The sequence below is a fragment of the Enhydra lutris genome, unplaced genomic scaffold (assembly GCF_002288905.1).
Source record: "Enhydra lutris kenyoni isolate GAN:26980312 unplaced genomic scaffold, ASM228890v2 scaffoldscaffold73, whole genome shotgun sequence".
Taxonomy (NCBI): domain Eukaryota; kingdom Metazoa; phylum Chordata; class Mammalia; order Carnivora; family Mustelidae; genus Enhydra; species Enhydra lutris.
In genome coordinates, this window is record NW_019154157.1 from 1,845,788 (window position 1) to 1,869,753 (window position 23,966).

At 39.6% G+C, this 23,966-nt stretch overlaps 1 protein-coding gene across 6 annotated transcripts in view; it reads right to left on the reverse strand.

Annotated features, from left to right (window-relative positions):
- LOC111159998 (SFI1 centrin binding protein) overlaps positions 1-23,966 on the reverse strand; it is a 104,503-nt gene that overhangs the window by 65,433 nt on the left and 15,104 nt on the right. For 5 of the 6 annotated variants that reach the window (XM_022522732.1, XM_022522731.1, XM_022522735.1 and 2 more), the window contains exons 3-5: positions 15,210-15,383; positions 13,026-13,097; positions 4,151-4,261 (exon numbers count right to left, since the gene is read on the reverse strand). In XM_022522732.1, the coding sequence (XP_022378440.1) occupies positions 4,151-4,261; positions 13,026-13,097; positions 15,210-15,383 (357 nt within the window). The remainder of the gene's footprint in view (positions 1-4,150; positions 4,262-13,025; positions 13,098-15,209; positions 15,384-23,966) is intronic. The other variant, XM_022522736.1, reaches the window with a different exon arrangement.

The window sequence follows — 23,966 nt, forward strand, 5'->3', positions numbered from 1 at the left end:
TCCCAGGACCCTGAGATCATGACCTGAGCCGAAGGCAGCGGCTTAACCCACTGAGCCACCCAGGCGCCCCGAGTTTTTTCTTTCTATTTCTACTTTCTTAATGTCCCATATCGGGCACATATTTTCTCCTATAATCAATAAAATTTAAAACAACTTATTATTTTAAAAACATGGAACACTCTCAGAATTAGAAATTATACGTAAGTGAGAGTCAGTGAGAAAACCCTATTCAGGGGCGCCTGGGTGGCTCAGTGGGTTGGGCCTCTGCTTTCGGCTCAGATCATGGTCCCAGGGTCCTGGGATCGGGCTCTCTGCTCAGTGGGGAGCCTGCTTCCTCCTCTCTCTGCCTGTCTCTCTGCCTACTTGTGATCTCTCTGTCAAATAAATAAATAAAATCTTTAAAAAAAAAAAAAAAGAAAAAAGAAAACCCTATTCAAATCATTAACAAGAGCAACACATAATGGTTACTTAAAGAGGTATTTCTGTGTGTGTGTGCCCACGTGCACATGTGCTTGGGTTTAATTTAGGACTTTGATCTTATTCTAAAAAGAGTTTGAAGAAAAACAGAAATAGGATTCAAAACATTTCTCCAACCAATGCGATCCATCACATTAACAGAATGAAAAAAAAGAATCATAGGGTAACCTCAACAGACACAGAAAAAGCATTTGACAAAACTCAATAATCATTAATGATAAAGATATTTAACAAATTATGGATAGACCAGACATATCTCAATATAATAAAGGCCATATATGACAAGCCCACAGCTAACATCATACTCAAAAGGAGAAAGGATGAGAGTTTTTCCTCTAAGATGAGGAACAAGACAAAAGTGTCCTCTCTCACCACTCCTATTCAAAATAGTATTTGAAGTCCCAGTCAAAGCAATCAGGAAAGAAAAACAAATAAAAGGCATCAGAATTGGAAAGGAAGAAGTGAAATTATCTCTATTTGTAGGCGACATGATTTTATATACAGAAAATCCTAAAGACTCAGACCTAAAACTATTTAATAAAAAGCTCAGTAAACTTGGCAGGATAGAATATTAACACACAGAAATCAGTATCATTTCCATATACGAACAGTGAACTATCTGACAAATCAATTCCATTTATAATAACATCAAAAACAATAAAACACTCTGTAATAAATTTAACCAAGGAGGTGAAAGATCTCTATTCTGAAAACTATACAACACTGATGAAAGAAATCAAAGACACAAATAAATGGAAAGGTATCCCATATTTATGGATAGGTAGAATTAATATTATTAAAATGTTATTAAATTATGTAATTTAATTACATAATTAAGTGTTAATATTATTAAAATTATTAAAATGATACTACCAAAATCCATCTATAGATTCAATGTAAATTCTATCAAATTCCAGTAGCATTTTCTACAGAAGTAGAACAATCCAAAAATTTCCATGGACCCACAAAAGACTCAAAATATCCAAAGCAATTCTGAGAAAGAAGAACAAAGCAGGAAGCATCACAATTCCTGATTTAAAGCTATGCTATAAAGCTATAGTAATCAAAGCAGTATGGTACTGGCATAAAAACAAACCAATGGAACAGAATCAAAAGCCCAGAAATAAACCCAAGTATAAATGGTCAACTAATATTTGACAAAGGAGCAAAGACTACTCAATGGAAAAATGACAATCTTTTCGAAAAATGGTGCTGGGAAAATTCAATATGCACGTATAAAAGAATGATACTAGACCCCATCTTGAACCACTCACAAAAATTAACTCACAGGGGATTAAAGACTTAAATATAACCTGAAACTAGGAAACCCCTAAAAGAAAATACAGGAAAAGAGCTCCTTCACATGGGTCTTAGCAATGATTTTTTTGATATGACACCCAAAGCACAAACAACGAAATCGAACATAAACAAATGGGACTCCACCAAACCAAAAAAACTTCTGCACAGCAAAACAAATCAACAAAGTGAATAAGATAACCTATGGAATGGGGAAAAAAATATTTGCAAACCATAGGATTTGATAAAGGATTAATATCCAAAATATATAAAGAACTCATACAACTTGAGAGCAAAAAAACCCCCAAACATTCCAATTAAAAAATAGGCAAAGAGGGGCACCTGGGTGGCTCAGTGGGTTAAAAGCCTCTGCCTTTGGCTCAGGTCATGATCCCAGGGTCCTGGGATCGGGTCCCGCATCGGCTCTCTGCTCAGCAGAGAGCCTGATTCCCTCTCTCTCTGCCTGCCTCTCTGCCTATTTGTGATCTCTGTCTGTCAAATAAATAAATAAAATCTTTAAAAAAAAAATAGGCAAAGAAACTGAATATAGACATTTTTCCAAACAGGATATGTGAAAGGCCAACAGGTTCATGAAAAGATGCTCAACATCACCCGTCATAGGGGAAATGCAAATCAAAACCACAAGGAGCTATCACCTCGTACCTGTTAGAACGAACTATCACCTCATACCTCACACCCGTCACATCATCAAAAAGACAAGAGATAACAAATGCTGGCATGAATGCAGAGAAAAGGGAGCCTTGTGCACTGCTGGTGGGACTGTAAATTGCTGTAGCTACTATGGAAAACAGTATGGAGGATCCACAAAAAATTAAAAGTAGAACTACCAAGTGTGTAAACCTAGCGATTCACAGACCTGTACCCCTGGGGCTAATAATACATTATATGTTAATAAAAAATTAAAAATTAAAAAAAGAAGTATTGATTTAAAAGTAGAACTACCATGTGATCTGGCAATTTCACTTCTGGGAATATATCTGATATAAATGAAGACACTAACTTGAAAAGGTATTTGTACTCCCATGTTCACAGCAGCATTATTTATAGTCAAGACATGGAAACAACATAAGTACCTAAGTGTCCACGGATGGGTGAATGGAAGCAGTTGTGGTATACATATACACAATGGAATAAAAAGCAAAGAAATCCTGCCATTTTTGACAACATGGATGAACCCTGAAGGCATGATACTGAGTGATTAAGTCATATAAAGACAAATATTCTATGATCTCACTTACATGTGGAGTCTAAAAGCAAACACAAAAAACTTATAGAAAAAGATCGTATTTGTAGTACCAGAGGCAGGGGTGGGAGAGGGAACTGGAGGAAAGTGGTCAAAGGCATAAACTTCTAATTATAAAATAGAGAAGTACTGGAGATGAAATGTACAACATGAAGCCTATAGTTACCACTGCTGTATGATATGTATGAAAGTTGTAAAGAGAATAACTCCTGGGATGCCTGGGTGGCTCAGTTGGTTGGGTGTCTGCGTTCGGTTCGGGTCATGGTCCCAGGATCCTGGGATTGGGCCCCGCGTTGGGCTTGGGCCCCGCGTTGGGCTCCCTGCTCGGTGGTGGTCTGCTTCTCTCTCTCCTGCTCTTCTACCTGCTTGAGCTCACTCTCATTCTCTCTCTCTCTCTCTCTCTCTCTCCAATAAATAAATAAATAATATTTTTAAAAAAGAATAACTCCTAAGACTTTCTATTATAACTAAAAAAGTTTTATTAAAAAAACTGTATTTATTTATTTGAGAGAGAGAGAGAGAGAAAATGAGTGGGGGCAGGGGCAGAGGGAGAAGGACAAACAGACTCCCTGCTGAACAGGGAGCCCAGTGCAAGTGGGATCCCATGACCCTGAGATCATGACCTGAGCTGAAGTCAGATGCTTAACAGAATAAGCCACCCAGCTCTTTTCTTTTTTTCCCATTTCTTTTTATTGTGTCTGTATGAGATGATGGATGTTAATTAAAATTACTCTAGTAATCATTCCACAAGTTAAACCTTTACACTGTACATCTAAAACTCATACAGTGATAATATGTCAATTATATGTTATAATACTGGGGGCAAAAAACTTTTTTCCTCTTGGGGAAATTGGCTGAGTGTCCGACTCTTGACTTTGACTCAGGTCATGGGATCGGGTCCTATGTCAGGCTCCCTGCTCAATGGGGAATCTGCTTGAGATTCTCTCCCCCTCTCTCTCTGCTCACACTTTTTCTCTCTCTCTCAAATAAATAAGTGAATCTTTGGAAAACGAACACCAAAAATCTCTCACCTTTTGACCAGAAACATGCTAACAATTAACTACTTAATAATGTGTATCAATAAAATTCAAGTAATATAACATGAAACCTGACCTGTAGTGACAGTCTGCTCGAACACAGAGTTTCCACTCTCTCTGGAAAACCCACCACTCTTCTTTCCATTCTGCAAAGGTCTTCCGAAGTATTCTTTGCTCATAGTAAAACCTTCAGCAATAAACGAAAATCAGAGATCCATGATTATGATATTTATTTCCAAATTAGTTTCATATTGCCTTTACTATCTCATAGAAAAGTGTGGCTCATTATTTGACAACAATAGAATAGAATAAAAACACATTTTTTAGATCAAAATCTTTGAACTATTTAAATCAGAAAGAAAACTAAAAAATGTTATACTACACAGATCTTACCAATTAGAGAGGTTAAAGTAAAATAAAAATCTGACTTTCCAAGTTTCCAAGTTAAGAATTATTCTCCAGTTTTTGTTTTCCTTCATCAAACTAAAAAATATTTTTTATTAGTAAAAAGCTGTAGCTACACTTCCCATTTACATATACAGGAGATTAAAAATTATAAGCAAATGCCTAATGGTATTCCTAGTACTTACAGGAACACAGCATATTAGTTTAACTGAAATTTAGCCAGAGGAGTTATAAAAACAGCCAAAGAGAGGCAGAGGAAATAAAGGGGCAAAAGTCGATTAGAAAGAAAGTAAGAGCAATGGCACACTGCGTTGATGCTAACAGGCACTGTGAGTTGACTGAGAACTCAAGAACTCTGTGCCTGTCGGTCACTCTGAATATCTATTCACGGTTCTGCAGAACTGTGTCCTTTAACTAACATGTCCTTCCTCCTCGCCACTCATGGCTTCTTCTAGCTAGCAAAAACAGGGAAATTCACTTCACTATTGTTCGTGATAAAAATTAAAAAAAAAAAAAGAAAATTATAAGAAATGCCCCTCAAAAGGGGATAGGTTAAATTCAATCAATGCCATCTAGTCATTTTTTAATGAAGTAGAGCTAAGTACAACTGAAATGGAGAGATGTTCCAGGAAAGGTGTGAGGTGAAAAGATAAAGCTACCTCATAAAGTATGTATGGCACCATTTTTAAAAATTAATTTTTTTACTTCCAGTACTCGTATGTTGGAATTAATACATACTAAATTTACATATATCTACATATAAATATGTATGTACACATATTTGCATACATACATAAAAACATCTATGTGTACATGCATGCATTGTGTGTACATATATAAATGAGTATATTATACATATTAAAAGCCTGAAAAGGTTTCCAGTATACCCAACTATTACCAGTGGTTATCTCTCAGGGAGAGATTGATTACAGGAGACCGCTGCTTCCTATTACACATGTCTATATTTAAAAATTTTTTAAACAACAACTCTGTTCATGATATAGAAAAAAATTTTTTTTAAATATTTTATTTATTTATTTGTTAGAGAGAGAGCGCGTGCACGAGCACAGGTAGACAGAGTGGTAGGTAAAGGCAGAGAGAGAAGCAGGCTCCCCGCCGAGCAAGGAGCCCGATGTGGGACTCTATCCCAGGACGCTGGGATCATGACCTGAGCCGAAGGCAGCCGCTTAACCAACTGAGCCACCCAGGCATCGGTGATTTAGAAAAATTTTAATGGAAATGAACCACTTGCATTTGTATATGTACTTCCTTCTACCAACTACTACTGTCCACCTACCTCCTTCCTTCCCCAAACCCTACTAAAATAACAGCCCATATATTTTGAGGGGTAAGCCCACAAAGACAGAGAATAGGAGCAACGATGATAGACAAGAGATGTCAACAAATTTTACATGATAGAGAGCAGGCAGGCGAGGGGCAAATGAATCAACAGATTGGAGAAAGCAGAGGAATCGAGGCGCACCGAGCTGGTGGCACAGACAGAAAAGCAGGGAACATGAGGCATCAGGAACAGGGGAGCCCAGCTGGAGATGGAAACATTGGATGGTAGGCAGGCATAATCACTTAGGCCCCAGGTCCTGTTATTTACCCAAGCAGAGACTCAGGTTTCTCTCTGGAGAGGCTGAACAGAGCACCACTGGACTGCAGAATACCAGGCAGAGCTCTGGAGAGGGTCTTCAACGGAGTCCACATACTCAACAGTGAGACCCCCATTCCCTCTCCTCTGCCTAGAGCTAAACGTATAACCACCACCAACTGCCTCCAAGCTACTCAACCCTAGAAGGAGTTTGGAGGATTCTTCTCCTCTGGGGAAAATTGATCAATTTAAGGGAAAGGCTTTTATTATTATTATTTTTTTAAGATTTCATTTATTTATTTGAGCGAGAGAGAGAGCGAATGCACACAAGCAGGGGGAGCAGCGGAGGGAGACAGAAAAGGCTCACCGCAGAGCAGGGGGCCCACTGCGGGGCTTGATCCCAGGACCCTGGTCATGAACTGAGTCAAAGGCAGACACTTAACCGACTGAACCCCCCAAGTGCTCCCAGGGAAAAGGCTTTTAGATACTGACAGCTGGAGGTTCCCCAGTGAAACTGTCTTGTCTCTGCCTCAAAAACCTAAAGTGAAGCCTTCAATTTACAAGTCCCTGTGCATACACAGAAAAGCCTCCAAAATTAATATTTTAGTGCTTAACTCTTAAATATGAACAGACAACAAAAGGGTCTTTTGACATTTAGGGAAAGGCTCCCATATGAGACAGTGACCAAAAGAACAGAGAAAAGGGGGCGCAGGAGAAACAGACAATATAAGCAAAATCTTAAAAATAAATTGCTACATTAACCTAAAAAAATTAAGAACCTTCAGGGTGCTATGTTTTTAAAAATATTCAGAGAACAAAACAAGATGCAGGAAATTTAAAACAGGACAGCAGAAATTAAAAAAAAAAAATCCACAGATGGGTGAAACAAAAAGGTGATTGGCCTTATACACCAAGTAAGGACTACGGTTTTATGCTCTCTCAGCCTGTAGGGAAGCCACCTGCCACATGAGCACAGGAGAGACAGGACTTGATCTACTCAGAATACCTGTCGTGAAGAGACTGACTGGAGCAGGGCTGGAAGCAGGAGACCAGTGCGGTCACCGGGGTCATTCAGGGGAGACACAATGATAACTGGAGGTTCTGAAGAGAGGTGGAGTTTGAACAAATTTTTGAAAACTGAGTCACCACAATTACGGCACTGGCATTGCAGATTGGGGTGTGAGAGAGTAAGAGAGGTCAGAGGTGACTCCTAGGCTTCTGACCTGAGTTCCTGGAAAGATGGGAGTTTCCATTAACAGAAGGAGAAAACTTGGGATAGATGTTTGTGGGGATGATCTAGATTTTGGATTTGAACATACTAAATTGTGACATCTATTAGACACAATGGATTGTTACATATGTAGCAGTCTGGACAAGGGGGAGGTCTGGGTGGGGTGTATATATTTGGGAATCACCCTGAGAGCTGATGAGACTGTCACGATTGTGAGGTTCCACAGAAGCAGTGCAAAGATGATGTAATGACCTTAACGAAAATGGTTCTGGTGGAGGGACAGTCTAAAGCCTAGTAGGATGGATTTGAGAGAGACTACAAATCCATACTCTGTGTTGGAGACAGAGTAAGGCCAGGGGAGTTGAGGTAAAGGGGAGCAAAGAGACGGAGGTGCTAGATGCAGGAGGACATATGGTCAAAGAGATTTTTTTTTTCAGGTTGAGAGAAATAAGGGTATATGCTGGTGCAAATGACCCAGTAAATGGCAAAAAACTGATGCAGAAAAGAGAAAAAAACTGCTTGGGTAATGGCCTTGAGTAGGCACAAAGAAAACGGTGCAAAAGCCAAGGATTTTGCCGCAGATGAGAGCAAGGACAATTCACCTGCCTAACGGTAGGGAAAGCAGCTTGCACAGTGAAAGATGTTGACGGTGGGTGGATATGGTGGAGGGAGCTTAGGCTGTTCTCCTCTGTGTCTTTTCTTTCTTTCTTAATTTTATTTATTTATTTTGAGAGAAAAAGTGAGTGAGACAGAAAGCACATGAGCAGTGGCAGAGGGAGAGGGAGAAGCAGACTCCCTGCTGAGCAGGGAGCCTGATGCAGAGCTCAATCCCAGGACCCTGGGATCATGACCTGAGCCGAAGGCAGAGGCTTTAACCCACTGAGCCACCCAGGTGCCCCTCTTCTGTTGTTTCTATCAAGAAAGTAGGAAGCAAGGCCATTAGCTAAGAAATCTTAGGAAGAAAGCTTGATGAATTAAATACTATAGAAGGACATGACTGTTTTACCTACTTCTCAAGTTAGTCAAAAAAACTGTTCAGGGGGCACCTGGGTGGCTCAGTGGGTTAAAGCCTCTGCCTTCTGCTCAGGTCATGATCCCGGGTGCTGGGATCGAGCCCCTCATTGGGCTCTCTGCTCAGCAGGGAGCCTGCTTCCCTTCCCCTCTCTCTGCCTGCCTCTCTGCCTACTTCTGATCTTTCTCTCTCTGTCAAATAAATAAATAAAATCTTAAAAAAACAACAACACAAAACTGTTCAGATCTTCTCTTCAGGAAAGTAAGTGACTACCTCACATTTAAGAGTACCTTATATATGGACATATACTGCATTATTTTTGGTCATTTTGGTTCAGTTTATTAATGATAAAACAATGCCAGTTAGTAAAAGTTAAAACAATCTCCAAGAACATAAAGGCATTATTCTGCATTTTCTGGTATGAATTAATTCTCCTCTAATATTCTTAAAAGTGAGGAAAAACATGAAAAACGAAGAAAACAAACAAAAAAGCAAAAATCAATATGTCCAATCTTCCCCAAAGTAACAAACAACTCACTTGATTTAAAAAGAGATTACAAAATGAAAAAAAAATAATAAAAAAATAAAAAGAGATTAGAACTTAAAGAAAAAAACAAAAACATCTGACGCTAAATTTCTAAGTCAACACAGTATCAGAATTCTAATTCTGGTGGATGTTAGAGAACAAGCAGTATTCTTACTCTCTCATTCTACAATCTGAGAAGCTAAGGCCCAGAGCCATAACCTTCCCCAGGTCAAATAATTAGCTAGGGCCTGGACTGGGCCCCAGACTCAGGTCTCCCAAATTCCAGTCCAGTATCATTCCTCCAGACCCTGCTACCACTCATGAGCAAAGAAAGTAAAGATTGTAACAGGATGATTTTATTTTTTTAAAAGATTTTATTTTTTTATTTGACAGAGAGATCACAAGTAGGCAGAGAGGCAGGCAGAGAGAGAGGGAATCAGGCTCCCTGCTGAGCAGAGAACCCAATTCGGGACCCGATCCCAGGACCTGGGATCAAGACCTGAGCCGAAGGCAGAGGCTTTAACCCACTGAGCCACCCAGGCACCCTAAAAGGATGATTTTAAAGCAGTATAACAGACATCGGTCACTGGCTAACACAACACCCACTATCAAGCCTCTGCCTCCTCACGGGCATCTGGTGCAGAAGCTGGAAAGTTTTCTTTCCCAGCCTCCTCTGTAGCATAAGGCAGTCAGTAACATAGCTCAGACAATGAGGCAGAAGCAGAGGGGTACTTGGGGGACTCAGTGGGTTAAAGCCTCTACCTTCATTCAGCTCAGGTCATGATCCCAGGGTCCTGGAATTGAGCCCCATGTCGGGCTCCCTGCTCAGCAGGGAGCCTGCTTCCCTTCCTCTCACTCTGCCTGCCTCTCTGCCTACTTGCGATCTCCGTCTATCAAATAAATAAATAAAATCTTTAAAAAAAAAAAAAGCAGAATGCAACTGAAGGCTTCCAGGAAAGTTTTATTTTCCTGAGTAAAAGAGAGATCTGACGCTACCCTTCCCTACTCCTTCCTGTGTAAAACAGAACAGTCATTTTGCAACAATGTAGTGTCATCTCTGAGGAAAAAGGGCCAATACGTTAAAAATGGTGAACTCGAAAGGTACTAAGAGCCTGAGTCTCCGATGGGCTCCCTGAGCAGCTAAATGAACACCAACCTCCAGACTGCTTACAAGAAAAAGCAAATCCCAATTTGTTAAAGACACTGTCAGACTTTCTCTTACTTAGAGTTGAATGCATTTCTTTTCTTTTCTTTTTTAAGATTTTATTTATTTATTTGACAGACAGAGATTACAAGTAGGCGGGGGCGGGGGGAGCAGGCTCCTTGCCAAGTGGAGAGCCTGATACGGGGCCCAATCCCAGGACCCTGAGATCACGACCGGAGCCAAAGAGGCTTAACCCACTGAGCCACCCAGGCACCCCTGAATGCATTTCTTTTTTTTTTTTTTTTAAAGATTTTATTTATTTATTAGTCAGAGAGAGAGAGGGAGAGAGAGCAAGCACAGGCAGACAGAATGGCAGGCAGAGGCAGAGGGAGAAGCAGGCTCCCTGATGAGCAAGGAGCCCGATGTGGGACTTGATCCCAGGACGCTGGGATCATGACCTGAGCCGAAGGCAGCTGCTTAACCAACTGAGCCACCCAGGCGTCCCATGCATTTCTAATATAATCAGCATTTCCCAAGTACTAGGACTATAAATGGGCATTACTTAAACAAACATTTCTAGTTAAGTAGGGTCAAATAATAAGTTAAATAAAAGTAAAGAGGAAAAGAACTTGGGGAAGATAGTGGAGGGGACAACAGAGGTTTCCAGTCTCTAAACCCCCATAAAACACAAACAGCAACCATGTAGCAAAACCAAAAATTCACGTACCAATTACAACAAAACCATGGGACAAGTTATCCCATAAAATCAAAATGCAAGCAGATGAAGACAAACCATCCATAGTCAAAAGACCTGCACGGTTTTAACATTTCTACAGGAGAAGAAGGAACAAGGAGGTTGGCATCTAAGGAACCTGAGAATGGGGGGGGAAAAAACCCCAAACAGCCATTAAGTGGTCACTACAAATTGCAAAGGCTCCATCTGAGCCTCGCAGCTGAACCTGAGAGGAGTTTTCTCCACTCCACTGCCAGGGCTCATGTGGACAGAATTGAAACAGTTGGAGCAGTCCTGCTCCTAGTCTCAGAACCAACATGCCAGGCTCCCTTTTAGGCCAGAGCTTCAGAATGAGGAAAACCTGCTGGAAGTAGAATAGAAATTGAGCAGGAGATGCATGAGAGATGAAGAAAGAGAGGATCAGACCAAGTGTTTTAGGGGAACAGAACCAGGATATCCCATAGAGCAAGCTGCCATATTTTTCAATACTACAAATGAGACAGAAGTGGGAGCTCTGTGAAATAGGAAAGTTAACTGATCTTGCCTCATTCTAAAAAGTCCAGAAAGATCAATTCCACATAAAAAGGAGCAACAAAATATGAGGTCAAATCCTCCACAAAGTTATTCTATGGGAAAGCAAAAGGAGAATAACATGCTTATAGACTAAGAAAATATGCCAGAAAGATGTGTCCACAAAACAAAGCAAAAATACAAAACCCTGTCAGCTATTATCTCAGAATGAACTAAAGGACTTTAAGAAAATAAATCCATACCTAGGCATATCATATTAAAACTCCGAAAAATAAGATAATGAATCTTCAAAACAGCAATAGTTAGACTAACAACTTACAAATGGAAGCCATAAGACAATGAACTATCTTCAAAATGCTGGGGAAGAAACTGGCAACCTAGATTTCTCTATGCAGTGAAATATCCCTCAAAAACGAAAGTGAAATAAAAACATTTTTAGACAAAATCTGAGAGAATTCATCACAAGCAGATCTATTCTGAAGCAAATGATCAGGCTGTTCCAATGACATAAGCAAAATAATCACAGATGGAAAACTGGAGACACAGGGGAAAAAAACAGGAAGGGTAAATATGTGAATAAATCTAAGTGAATATTAGCTGTATAAAACAAGAAAAAAAATAATGTTTTACAGATTTTCAAATATAAACAGAATTAAAATAACTTATAGAAAGGTCATATAAGTCAGGAGGGGGGACAGACAGAGTTAAAGGTTGCTTTAAGGACCTTGCCTTGTTTGGGAAGAGGGCAAAAGGGCCTATTAACATTAGACACTGATAAATTAAACATATATATTTTATGCTTTAGGACAGTCACTAAAAGAAGAATAAAAGTTTGGGTGGGGTAATAAATAAAATATTCAACTGAATTAAAAACAACAACAACAACTTTATTTGAAGGTACTGAAAAGCTACCAAGCAAGTGAAAAAGGACAGGGCCAAGGTCCAGGAGAAGAAGGAAAAGCAGAGGTGAACTCTGCCTAACCTGTGAGGCTGGGACTGGTAAAGACACACAAAGGAGATGGGAAGAGCATGGCTCCCCACAGGGTATATGCAAAGATTTCAGAGGACACCCACAGGCCAAATTTGTTTAAGAGACTTGGATGATGTTCCAGATTAGGAAAGCCACAATGTCAGAAAAATGAAACAAGAAAAGTTGTAATAAGGGAAGAGTAGAGGGGTTAAGAGCCCACAACATTTCTGTTTTTTAAAAAATGCTTACATCTCAATGGCTGTCAATTTTTCCTCTGCAATATACCCTACACTGGCCCCTTGTCTCCAAACCCACCAGCTCCTGCATGGGTCCCTGACCCTGGTGGCCCCCACTGCAATCCACTCTTCGCTCTTTGTGCTGCAGCTGAAGCTCTTTTAACCAAACCCACAGCAGGGGGCAGTGGCCCATACAAAGTGAAACGGGGGCACAGGGACTTTCTATACTAAAATTTCTCTCCCCTTGCCAATGCCAACTTTTCCCCCCAGGTTCTGTCCTAGATCAAGTCAATGTGTTCAGTCCGTGAAAGAGATTATTTACTTCTGGGCAAATCCTTTTTTTCAGAGAGGGTCTTAGCTACCCTGGTTTACTTAGGATTCCTTCATACACTCATTGGGTCAAACGAGGGCATGTTAGGTTACTATTATATCATATGCCTGCTAGAGGCTGGGGGAGAGGGGAGGAGAATGTAACACATGCCATAACAAAGGTTACGTATGGACTTACTACAAAACAAAAACCTAGAATAAACTCAGAGGAATTTGGTTTTCTGAGCTAATACTACCTGGCTTTAGAGGGAAATACTCTTCCAAAAGTCATTCGAATCCACAAATATAAGAACTTTCTGGTCACGCATCTGAAAGAAGGAAAGAAAGGATATATACATACACATTTTAAAATTCCATTTGACTTATTTCATCAATTTTCTGGAAAGCAGAGGGAAATTAATGTCCCACGGGGAGATATGCTAGCATGAGTCAAAAGGTGAATCACAGCTATTCTTGCATCAAATAGAGCATAGGATGGACAGATTTATAAAGCCAAGATCAAGCAGATTGTTTTATTATTTTTATTTTTATAAGTAATCTCTACCCTCATTGTGGGGCTTTAACTCACAACCCTGAGATCAAGAGTCATATGCTTTACCAACTGAGCCAGCCAGGCAACCCCCAAGCTGATTATTTTTGAAAAATACTTTCAATATAAAGTCTTTTGTCAATGAAGACTTCAGAGTCGAGGAAAAGGAAGCAAGTACATGAAAATGCTTTTATTCACATTATTCTTACTGTCTAAAATACCTAGCAAATGCCCACTTACCTATCAAGGCTCACCTTCAATGCCTGCTCCTAAGTGAAGCCTTCCTGGACCTTCCCTAATCCAAACACGGTGAGTAGCCTTGTACCCTCAACACCCTGATTCAACCCTTAGTATAATATAATGTTATGACACCAAATCACAGTAATCAGCTCACAGGGGACCTGTTGTTCCCTCTGCACTCTAAGCCCTTGAGAATGGGGACCGAGTCTTATAGTATCTCAAGTACCTAGCACAGCGCCTGATACACATGCAAAAAAGGTGGCTTGTCTTGGCCAGTTAGTCTCCAGGTTCAGCTTGGAACACTCTTCTTCTTCCTACTCTTTATGTGGCTTATTCATACATTATCCTTTAAGGCTCATCTTAAACCCCACTTCCTCCAGGAAGTTCCTCTGGCTACACTAGTGGGGCTGTTCTACCCACATGGGCCTGCAGCACCACAACCTCTCGTCTTCTAGCATTTAACCTGCTTTCTTGGTGGGACTCAACAGTCAGTCAAGCCTACATGATTTTAAGCCTTCGGGAGGTCATGGACTATGAATGTTTATTCACCTTATATGCTCACCATCTAGCACAACACCTGGCCAAGTAGGCACCTGATAAAGTTTTTTGGTAGTTTTATGGTTTTATTAACACAAATATGCACATAAGCTATCTATTCATTTTCTTCATTGTGCAGCTTGGTATTGGGATCGGTGGCTCTGATGGCCAGCTGGGCTGCTCTTTCCACAGTGGCTTTGTGCTTCTTAGAGAAGACACTGTGAGTAATCTCTACACAGTAAGATTTGTTGCACATCGCAGAGCTTCAGCCTCCCTGACACTGTGGGCTAGGAACTTCCGGAAACCAATGGGCAGCATGTGCTTGGTATTCCTGTTGTTCCTGTAACATATGCTGGGCATCAAGATCTGGCCCTTGAATCTTCTGTGCACCCTACTGTCAATGCCTCTGGGTTTCTTCCAGTTGTGCTTAATTTTGACATATCTGGTGCCAGATAAATTTCTTGGTCCTCTTTGTAACAATCTTGGGCTTCACCAGAGGTCAGAGGAAGGCCATGATGCTGAATAGGAGATGGCTGCCACGTCCTCAGGAAGAGAAAGCTTGATAAATTTTGGTTGAGGGCACCTGAGTGGCTCAGTTGGTTAAGTGTCTGCCTTTGGCTCAGGTTATCATCCCAGAGTCCTGGAATCGAGCCCCGAATTGGGCTCCCTGCTCAGTGAGGAGTCTGCTTCTCCCTCTCCCTCCATCCCTTCCCCCTTGCTCCTGCTTTCTTGCTCTTTCTCTCTCTCCCCTTCAAATAAATAAAAATCTTTTAAAAAATTTTTTGCTGAATGAATAAATGCCTTTGATAGACCTAATCAAGAGGAGTGGAAAATGATAATTTTTCTTAGACTATGTTTAGACTTTTTCTGGAAGACTCTTTATAGCTTACACATTGTGGGAACAACTAGAGAATGGGAATGAAAACACAGAATGACAGACTTTAAGTCTGTAGATTCCTAAATATCCTTTTCTTCTTAACATTCTGCCACAAAGAATAAGCATCAAAGTCTCCGACTAATTGAGACAGGAGAATAAGAATTATCCCCTCATTTTAACCAAGAAGAGTGAACAGTGGAAAAGCCACTGCAGGCAGGTGACAACGTGCAAGCTCACCTGATACGCAATTCTCGTAACCGGTTCCTTCGGGTCCAACCATGTGAGGCAGGATACTGAACTGGATGAGTGGCACAAGGTTTCTCACTCCGGATCCCAGAGAAGGCAGAAGACTTCTGGTTGGCCAGTACCTTTGGAGGGTAAGTTTTCTTAACTGCACCATCCTTAAGAGACCTTAAATTTGAGGAGCAATGGGGAAAGGAGAGAATCAAATTATCTCTGCATAATCAAATTATCTCTGCAAGGAGAGAATCAAATTATCTCTGCATTCCCTTTTGATGCACAAGGGAAATTAAATAGATAAGCAAAATGAGACTGACTGAGAGTAACTATGCTTCAAGAACAATAAGCAGCCCAATCTCTGACAAAAATACCTCCCATTCACAATGGTCAGCCAAACATCCCCAAGGCTACCCCCTAGATTCAGTGATGATTAGATAGAAGGACTCACAGAACTCAGCATATAGTTGCCCTCGCAGCTATGATTTTCACAGCAAGAGGGCACAAAGCAAAATCAGTAAAGAGAAAAGGGGGAGGGGACAAAGACTGCCAGAAATCAGGTGCATGCTTCCAAGAGTCCTCTCCCAGTGGAGCCACACAGAATACCCTTAATTCATCATCAAGACTGCATGGTACTGGCACAAAAACAGATATGTAGATCAATGGAACAGAATAGAAAGCCCAGAAATAGACCCTCAAATCTATGGTCAACTAATCTTCGACAAAGCAGGAAAGAATGTCCAATGGAAAAAAGACAGCCTCTTCAACAAATGGTGTTAGGAAAATTGGACAGCCGCATGCAGAAAAATAAAATTGGACCATTTCCTTACACTACACATGAAAACAGACTCAAATGGATGAAGGACCTCAATGTGAGAAAGGAATCCATCAAAATCCTTGAGGAGAACACAGGCAGCAACCTCTTCCACCTCAGCCGCAACAACTTCTTCCTAAGAACATCGTCAAAGGCAAGGGAAGCAAGGGCAAAAATGAACTATTGGGACTTCATCAAGATCAAAAGCTTTTGCACGGCAAAGCAAACAGTTAACAAAACCAAAAGACAACTGACAGAATGGGAGAAGATATTTGCAAAGGGCATATCAGATAAAGAGCTAGTATCCAAAATCTATAAAGAGCTTAGCAAACTCAACACCCAAAGAACAAATAATCCAATCAAGAAATGGGCAGAGGACATGAACAGACATTTCTGCAAAGAAGACATCCACATGGCCAACAGTCACATGAAAAAGTGCTCCACATCACTCGGCATCAGGGAAATACAAATCAAAACCACAATGAGATACCACCTCACACCAGTCAGAATGGCTAAAATTAACAAGTCAGGAAATGACAGACGCTGGCAAGAATGTGGAGAAAGGGGAACCCTCCTGCACTGTTGGTGGGAATGCAAGCTGGTGCAACCACTCTGGAAAACAGCACGGAGGTTCCTCAAAAAGTTGAAAATAGAGCTACCTTACGACCCAGCAATTGCACTACTGGGTATTTACCCTAAAGATCCAAATGTAGTGATCCGAAGGGGCACATGCACCCGAATGTTTATAGCAGCAATGTCCACAATAGCCAAACTATGGAAAGAACCTATATGTCCATCAACAGATGAATGGATAAAGAAGATGTGGTATATATACACAATGGAATACTATGCAGCCATCAAAAGAAATGAAATCTTGCCATTTGCAACAACATGGATGGAACTAGAGGGCATTATGCTTAGCGAAATAAGTCAATCAGAGAAAGACAATTATCATATGATCTCCCTGATATGAGGAAGTTGAGGGGCAACTTGGGGGGCTTGGGGGTAGGAAAAGAATGAAACAAGATGGGATCAGGAAGGAGACAAACCATAAGAGACTCTTAATGTCACAAAACAAACTGAGGGGGGTTGGGGGTAGGGGGATAGGGAGAGGGTGGTGGGGTTATGGACAATGGGGAGGGTATGTGCTACGGTGAGTGCTGTGAAGTGTGTAAACCTGGTGATTCACAGACCTATACCCCTGGGGCTAATAATACATTATATGTTAATAAAAAAATTAAAAAATTTTAAAAACAGGAAAAAAAAATAAAATGCAGGAACAAACGTTAAAAAAAAAAAAAAAAAGAATACCTTTAATTCCCCCAGCATTGAATTATGTGAACACATGTAAAATGTTGTCACCAGGGAAGTTTATCAGAGACTCAGTCGCCAAAGTTCTTATGTGGGCTGGTCCTATTGGCACCCTCTTCCTATCACATACCAAAATTCTAGATTCCTATTAAGAAAGCTGGTGCTCAGTATAAACTACATTGTTAGCACAGTTAACTACCCTTATCAGTCAGGGAATGGTGAGAATCATCCTGAAATCTAAGTCTCTAGACACCAGTCAAGGAACAACCTTGTAAGCAGGACTTTCTAAGAATAGCAGTCTCAGGCCTGCAATGTTAATTCTTTTTCACATGAATGGAAAACATAGCAGAGAAGAGCAAAAAGGAAAGTGAGTTTTTTAAAAACACTAATAAAGCTGACAAATAGTCAATGAAACTGATCAAGAATCTCTTCTTGGGACGCCTGGGTGGCTCAGTTGGTTAAGCAGCTGCCTTCGGCTCGGGTCATGATCCCAGCGTCCTGGGATCGAGTCCCACATCGGGCTCCTTGCTCATCGGGGAGCCTGCTTCTCCCTCTGCCTCTGCCTGCCATTCTGTCTGCCTGTGCTTGCTCTCTCTCCCTCTCTCTCTCTGACAAATAAATAAATAAAAAATCTAAAAAAAAAAAAAAAAAATTAAAAAAAAAAAAAAAAAAAAAAAGAATCTCTTCTTAAAAAGAAGGCCAAAAACCAATATTGGGGGGGAAAGGAAACACATCATTAGAAATGCAAAGAGATATTGTAAATAACTCGATAAAAATAAATTTGAAGATATAGATAAAATGGATAAGTAGCTAGAAAAACAAAACTTACCAAAAACTGCACAAGAAGTATGAAATGTGAACAGTCCAATAACCATTAGCAAAAATAAACAATAGTAAAAACCTTCTTGCAATGAAATATCCAGGCCTTGATGGTCCTCCTGTCAAGTTCCACCAAAATGATAGGAAAAATTCATGCCAATCTCACATAAACTATCAAAGGAATTCTTTTTCTATTCTGTTCTATTCTATTTGAGAGAAAGAGACACAGAGAGAACAGGGGAGGAGCAGAGGGAGGGAGAGAGAACCTCAAGGAGGCTCTGCACACAGCACTCAGCATGGAGCCTGACATGGGACTTAATCTCACAACCCTGAGATCATGACCTGAGCCAAAAATCAAGAGTCAGACACTCAAACAACTAAGGCACTCCCCTGAGACTGCTTTTTTAAAAAAGAACACTACCCACCCAAATCTGTTTAAAACCACATGGTTTTAGGAGACTAGCCATAACCTTAATCAAAACCTAACCAGGAAATTTTAAGAAAGAAAAATTTACATCTCACTAATGAATACAGATGTAAAAATCTAAACAAAATATTAGCTAACTCAAGTCAGCAACATAGAAAAAGTATAATACAATATAATGGAGGCTTAATTCCAGAAAGGGAAGGTTACCATTAGAAAAATCAGCCATAAAGACAAATAATCATTTCAATAGATGCAGAAAAGACAGTTGATTAAAAAATATTCAATATCCATTCATGACAAAAAGTCTTAAACTAGGAAGAGAAACCTTAATCTGATAAGGGCTATCTAAGAAAAACTTACGCAGATACCATACTGAATATATGAATATAAATATATTCATATGAATCAATATATGAATATGCAGGTACCAACTGAAACTCATAGCTTTCCCCTTTGAGATTATGAACAGGACATGTAAGACCACTTCTATACAATGTACTGAAGGTCCTGGCTGGCAGAGCAAAACAAAAAAGAGAAATTATAGTCCTAAAGATTGGCGAAGGGGGAATAAAGTGTCATTTTGCATATGACATGATTATGCATGTGGAAAATCCCAAAGAATCTACAGGTAAGTTATGAAAATTTGTAAGAATCTAGCAAAACTATTCTATACAAAAGCAGTATCAAAAATATATATACAGGGCGCCTGGGTGGCTCAGTGGGTTAAAGCCTCTGCCTTTGGCTCAGGTCATGATCCCAGGGTCCTAGGATCGAGCCCCACATCGGACTCTCTGCTCAGCAGGGAGCCTGCTTCCCTTCCTCTCTCTGCCTGCCTCTCTGCCTACTTGTGATCTCTGTCTGTCAAATAAATTAATACAAATTTTAAAAAATAAATATTTATACACAGTCGATTCTTATTATTCACAGATTATATTCTATAAAGTCACCTCAAATATTCCACGTCATGGATTAGAAGAATCAATATTGTTAAAATATCCAAACTACCCAAAGCCATCTACAGATTCAATGTAACCCTTATCAAAATTCCAGTAGTATTTTTCACAGAAATAGAACAAATAATCCTAAAGTATGTGTAGAACCAAGACCCTGGAGAGCCAAAGAAATCTTGAGAAAAAACAAAGCTGGAGGCACCATTTTCCCTGATTTCAAACTATATTACAAAGCTATAGTTATCAAAACAGTATGGCATTGGCATAAAAAGATACACAGACCAATGAAACAGAATAGAGAGCCTAGAAATCAACTCAAGTTTGTAGTCAATTAATTTATAATAAAGGAACCAAGAATATACACAGTGGGGAAAGGACAGTCTCTTCAATAAATGGTATTGAGAAAACTGGACAGCTACATGCAAAAGAATAACACTGGACCACTATCTTACATCATACACAAAAATTAACTCAAAAGAAATTAAAGACTTGAATGTAAGACCTGGAACCATAAAACTCCTAGAAGAAAACATAGATAGTAAGCTCCTTGACATTGGTCTCAGCGCTGATTTTTTTGGATTTGACACCAAAGCAAAGACAACAAAAGCAAAAATCAACACAGGGAACTAATACTAAAAAGCTTCTGCACAGTGAAGGAAACAATCAACAAAATGAAAAAGCCATCTACTGAATGAAAGAAAATATTTGCAAATCATTCTGATAAGGGGTTAATAGCCAAACAATATAAAGAATTACAACTTAATAACAAAAAAACACAAATAATCCAATTTAAAAATGGGCAGAGAATCTGAATAGATATGTTTCCAAAGAAGACATACACATGGTGAAAAGGTACGTACGTGAAAAGATGCTCACTATCCCTAATCATCAGAGAAATGCACATCAAAACCACAAGGAAATACCACCTCACACCTGTGAGAATGGCTATATCAAAAACACAAGCAATAACAACTGTTGGCAAGGATGTGGGGAAAAGAGAGCCCTTATACACTATTCATGGGAATGAAAACTGGTGTAGGCACCATGGAAAATAATAAGGAGGCTTCTCAAAAATTAAAAAGAGACCTACCATATGATCCACACTTCTGGGGATTTACCTGAAGAAGAAAAAAAAAATACTAACTCTAAAAGATATACACATGCCCATGTTCACTGCAGCATTATTTACAATAGCCAAGACAAACAACCTAAGTGTCCGCTGACAAGTGAATGGATAAAGAAAATGTGGTATATATATACAATAGCATATTCTTCAGCCATAAAAAGGAATGAAATCTTGCCATTTGCAACAACATGAATGACCTTGAGGGCACTGTGCTAAATGAAACAAGTCAGATAGAGAAAGACAAATATCATTATGTTCTCCCTTATATGTAGAAGTTTAAAACAGAACAAAATAACAAGCTTACAGGCACAGAGAACAGACTGGTGGTTGCCAAAGGCAGGGATGGGGGTGGGTGATCAAAATGGGTGAAGAAGTCAAATGCTACAAACTGCCAGTTATAAAAGAAGTAGGTCATGTGATGATATAGTTAATAATTGTACTGCATATTTAAAAGTTGCTAGGAAAGTAAATCTTAAAAGTTCACATCACAAGAAAAAAATTCTGTAACTATGTATGGTGAAAGATGTTAACTAGACTTATATGGTGAGCAGTTCCTGATACACACAAATACAGAATCATTATGCTGTACACCTGAAACTAACATAACATTGTACCTCAATTATGACACAATAAAAACTTAAGAAAAAAAAAAAGGGCCTAGCATTCCTTGTTTCATCTCAGCTGAGAATGTGCCTGTTAAGAAACTCAAATTTTATAAGGCTCTACACATGTCTGAGAACGACCCTGAGAGCTGAGAGATCTGGGGGTTAAAATAAATTCTGGAAATTGGGGCAGAAATTATGTGAATTCACAAATTCAGAATCTACAAATGAGGATCATCTCTATATATTTCTATAGACTGACAATAAACAAAAAATAAAGCTATTTATATACCGTTTTCAAACCACAAACACCAAGCACAGGAGGAAATCTAACAAAAGTTACAGGGGTACCTGAGCGGCTCCATCGGTTAAGCGTCTGACTCTAGAATGGAGCCCTGTGTTGGCCTCCCTGCTCAATGGGAAGTCTGCTTGTCTACCTCTCCCTTTGCCCCTCCCCCTTCCCCTGCTCACTCTCTGTCTTTCTCAAATAAATAAATAAATCTTTTTTTTTTTTAAGTTGTAAACATTTGGATTGTCTGGCTAGCTCAGTCAGTAGAGCGTGCAACTCTTATCTTGGGATTGTGAATTCAAGCACCATGCTGGGTGAAGGGCTTACCTTCACCCAAAAAAAAAAAGTTTACAACTTTTTTTTTTTTTTAAAGATTTTATTTATTTATTCGACAGAGAGAGAGATCACAAGTAGGCAGAGAGGTAGGCAGAGGGAGAGGGGGCAGCAGGCTCCCCACCAAGCAGAGAGCCTGACGCGGGGCTCAATCCCAGGACCCCAAGACCATGACCCAAGCCAAAGGCAGAGGCCCAACCTATTGAGCCACCCAGGTGCCCCTGTAAACATTTTTATAGGGAAAATTTTAGGACTCATCAAAATTGTTATTTTTCCCAACCTGATCTATAGCTTCAAAGTAATCCCAATTAAAACCCCAACGGTTTTTGTTTAATCCCAATTAAAACCCAACAGCACACCCATACATGGCCAGTGAGAGCACAAGCTGGTACAACCAATTTAGAAAACCGTTACCTAGAAAAATTGAAGATTCTCTTCTCTTTTGGTCCTGCAACCTATTCCCAATTATATACCCAAAATAGTGGTTATCAAAGTGTGATTCCCAAAACGGCATCGGCATCAACTGAGAACTTACTAGAAATACAAATCATTGGGCGTGACCCCAGATCTACTGAATCAGAACTCCGATGGTGGAGTCCAGCAATCTGTGTTTACCAAACCCTCCAGGGCATTCTGCTGCAGGCTCAAACTTGAGAACCACTGTGTGCCAAACTATGCATATGAGAATGTCCATCACATTCAAAAACTGGAAACAACCCAAATGCTCAGCAACAGAATTGATAAACTGTGTAATATTCTTAGAATGTATCACAGAGCAAGGAAAATGAGCAAACCACAACTATGGACTATCACGTGAAGAAATCTTAAAATCTTGAGAGAAAGAATCAAGACATACATACAATATGATTCCGTTTATATAAAGGCAAAGAGGGAAAACTATATTGTTTTGGAACGCATACTTAACTGGTAAAAATATAAAGAAATTTGCGAAAGTGATTACTATTAAGGTAGGACACTGGTTTACTCTAGAGAAGAAGTGGGTGTGATTAGGAAAGAATACAGAAAAAGGGATTTCTGAGGTGTTGACAATACACTATTTCTTTACGGTGTGATGGTTCCATGTTTGTTTCAAAATGATATAATAAACAGTATATTTTATGTACCTTTCTGAATCTAAACTGTGCTAACAGTTTAAATTTTTTTTTAAGCAAATACATTTTCTTCTCTAGGTCCCACATCTAAAGCCGTAAAGCAATTGGGGAAAATAAACCAGAGTTAGAGGCTACAGAGCTTCATTTTAAGCCATGGTTAATTTGCTTTGGAGGATATAATGAGGCAGGCCTGAAGGGTACTTTACAGATCACATTGGAAACACCGTCAGGGTGCTGTTTCAGCTTTCAAGGATCCCTTTTCCATGGGATCAGCAGGGGCAGACCGCAGCAGCCATGCTGGAACTCCGTGACCTTTCTCCAAATCCCGATGGATTGGAGCAGGAGGAGAAATCTGACTCACGCTGGACCAACCAGATTCATCTACCCAGGACTGAATTTGGAGCTGAGACACAGACTGAACAGGAGTTGGGCTGAAGCACCAATATGGCACCACTCAGAAGGAAGGGTCCAAACAACTGCTAGATAGGTCCCTCCCACTATACCCTGGCTTCTACATTGCCCAAGGAATAGTAGGTTCCACAAAAAATTTCTGTATTAGTATCATAGGTTGCAAGCAATAAGAATCCAACTCAAATTGAAATAATTCTTATATATTGTAATATAATAAAATATTAAAATTTATTACATGCATAATAATATAATTCTTATATATTATAATAATTCTTAATTGGAATAATTCAATAAATTCTTATTGTAAGCAATAAGAATCCAATTCAAATTGGAATAAGGAAAAAAGAGTGTAACAACAGTAAGGGTCATTCAACAAAACTGACAACCCTTTAGCAAGTTACTAACAATAGGAATGAAAGAGAGGACATTACCACCAATTTTTCATAAATTGAAATAAAGTCTATTTTATTAGAAAAAAAATATAAAGGAATACTATGAACTCTCTGCCAACAAATTAAATAACTGAGATGAAATGAACACATTCTCAGAAAAACACAAATTAC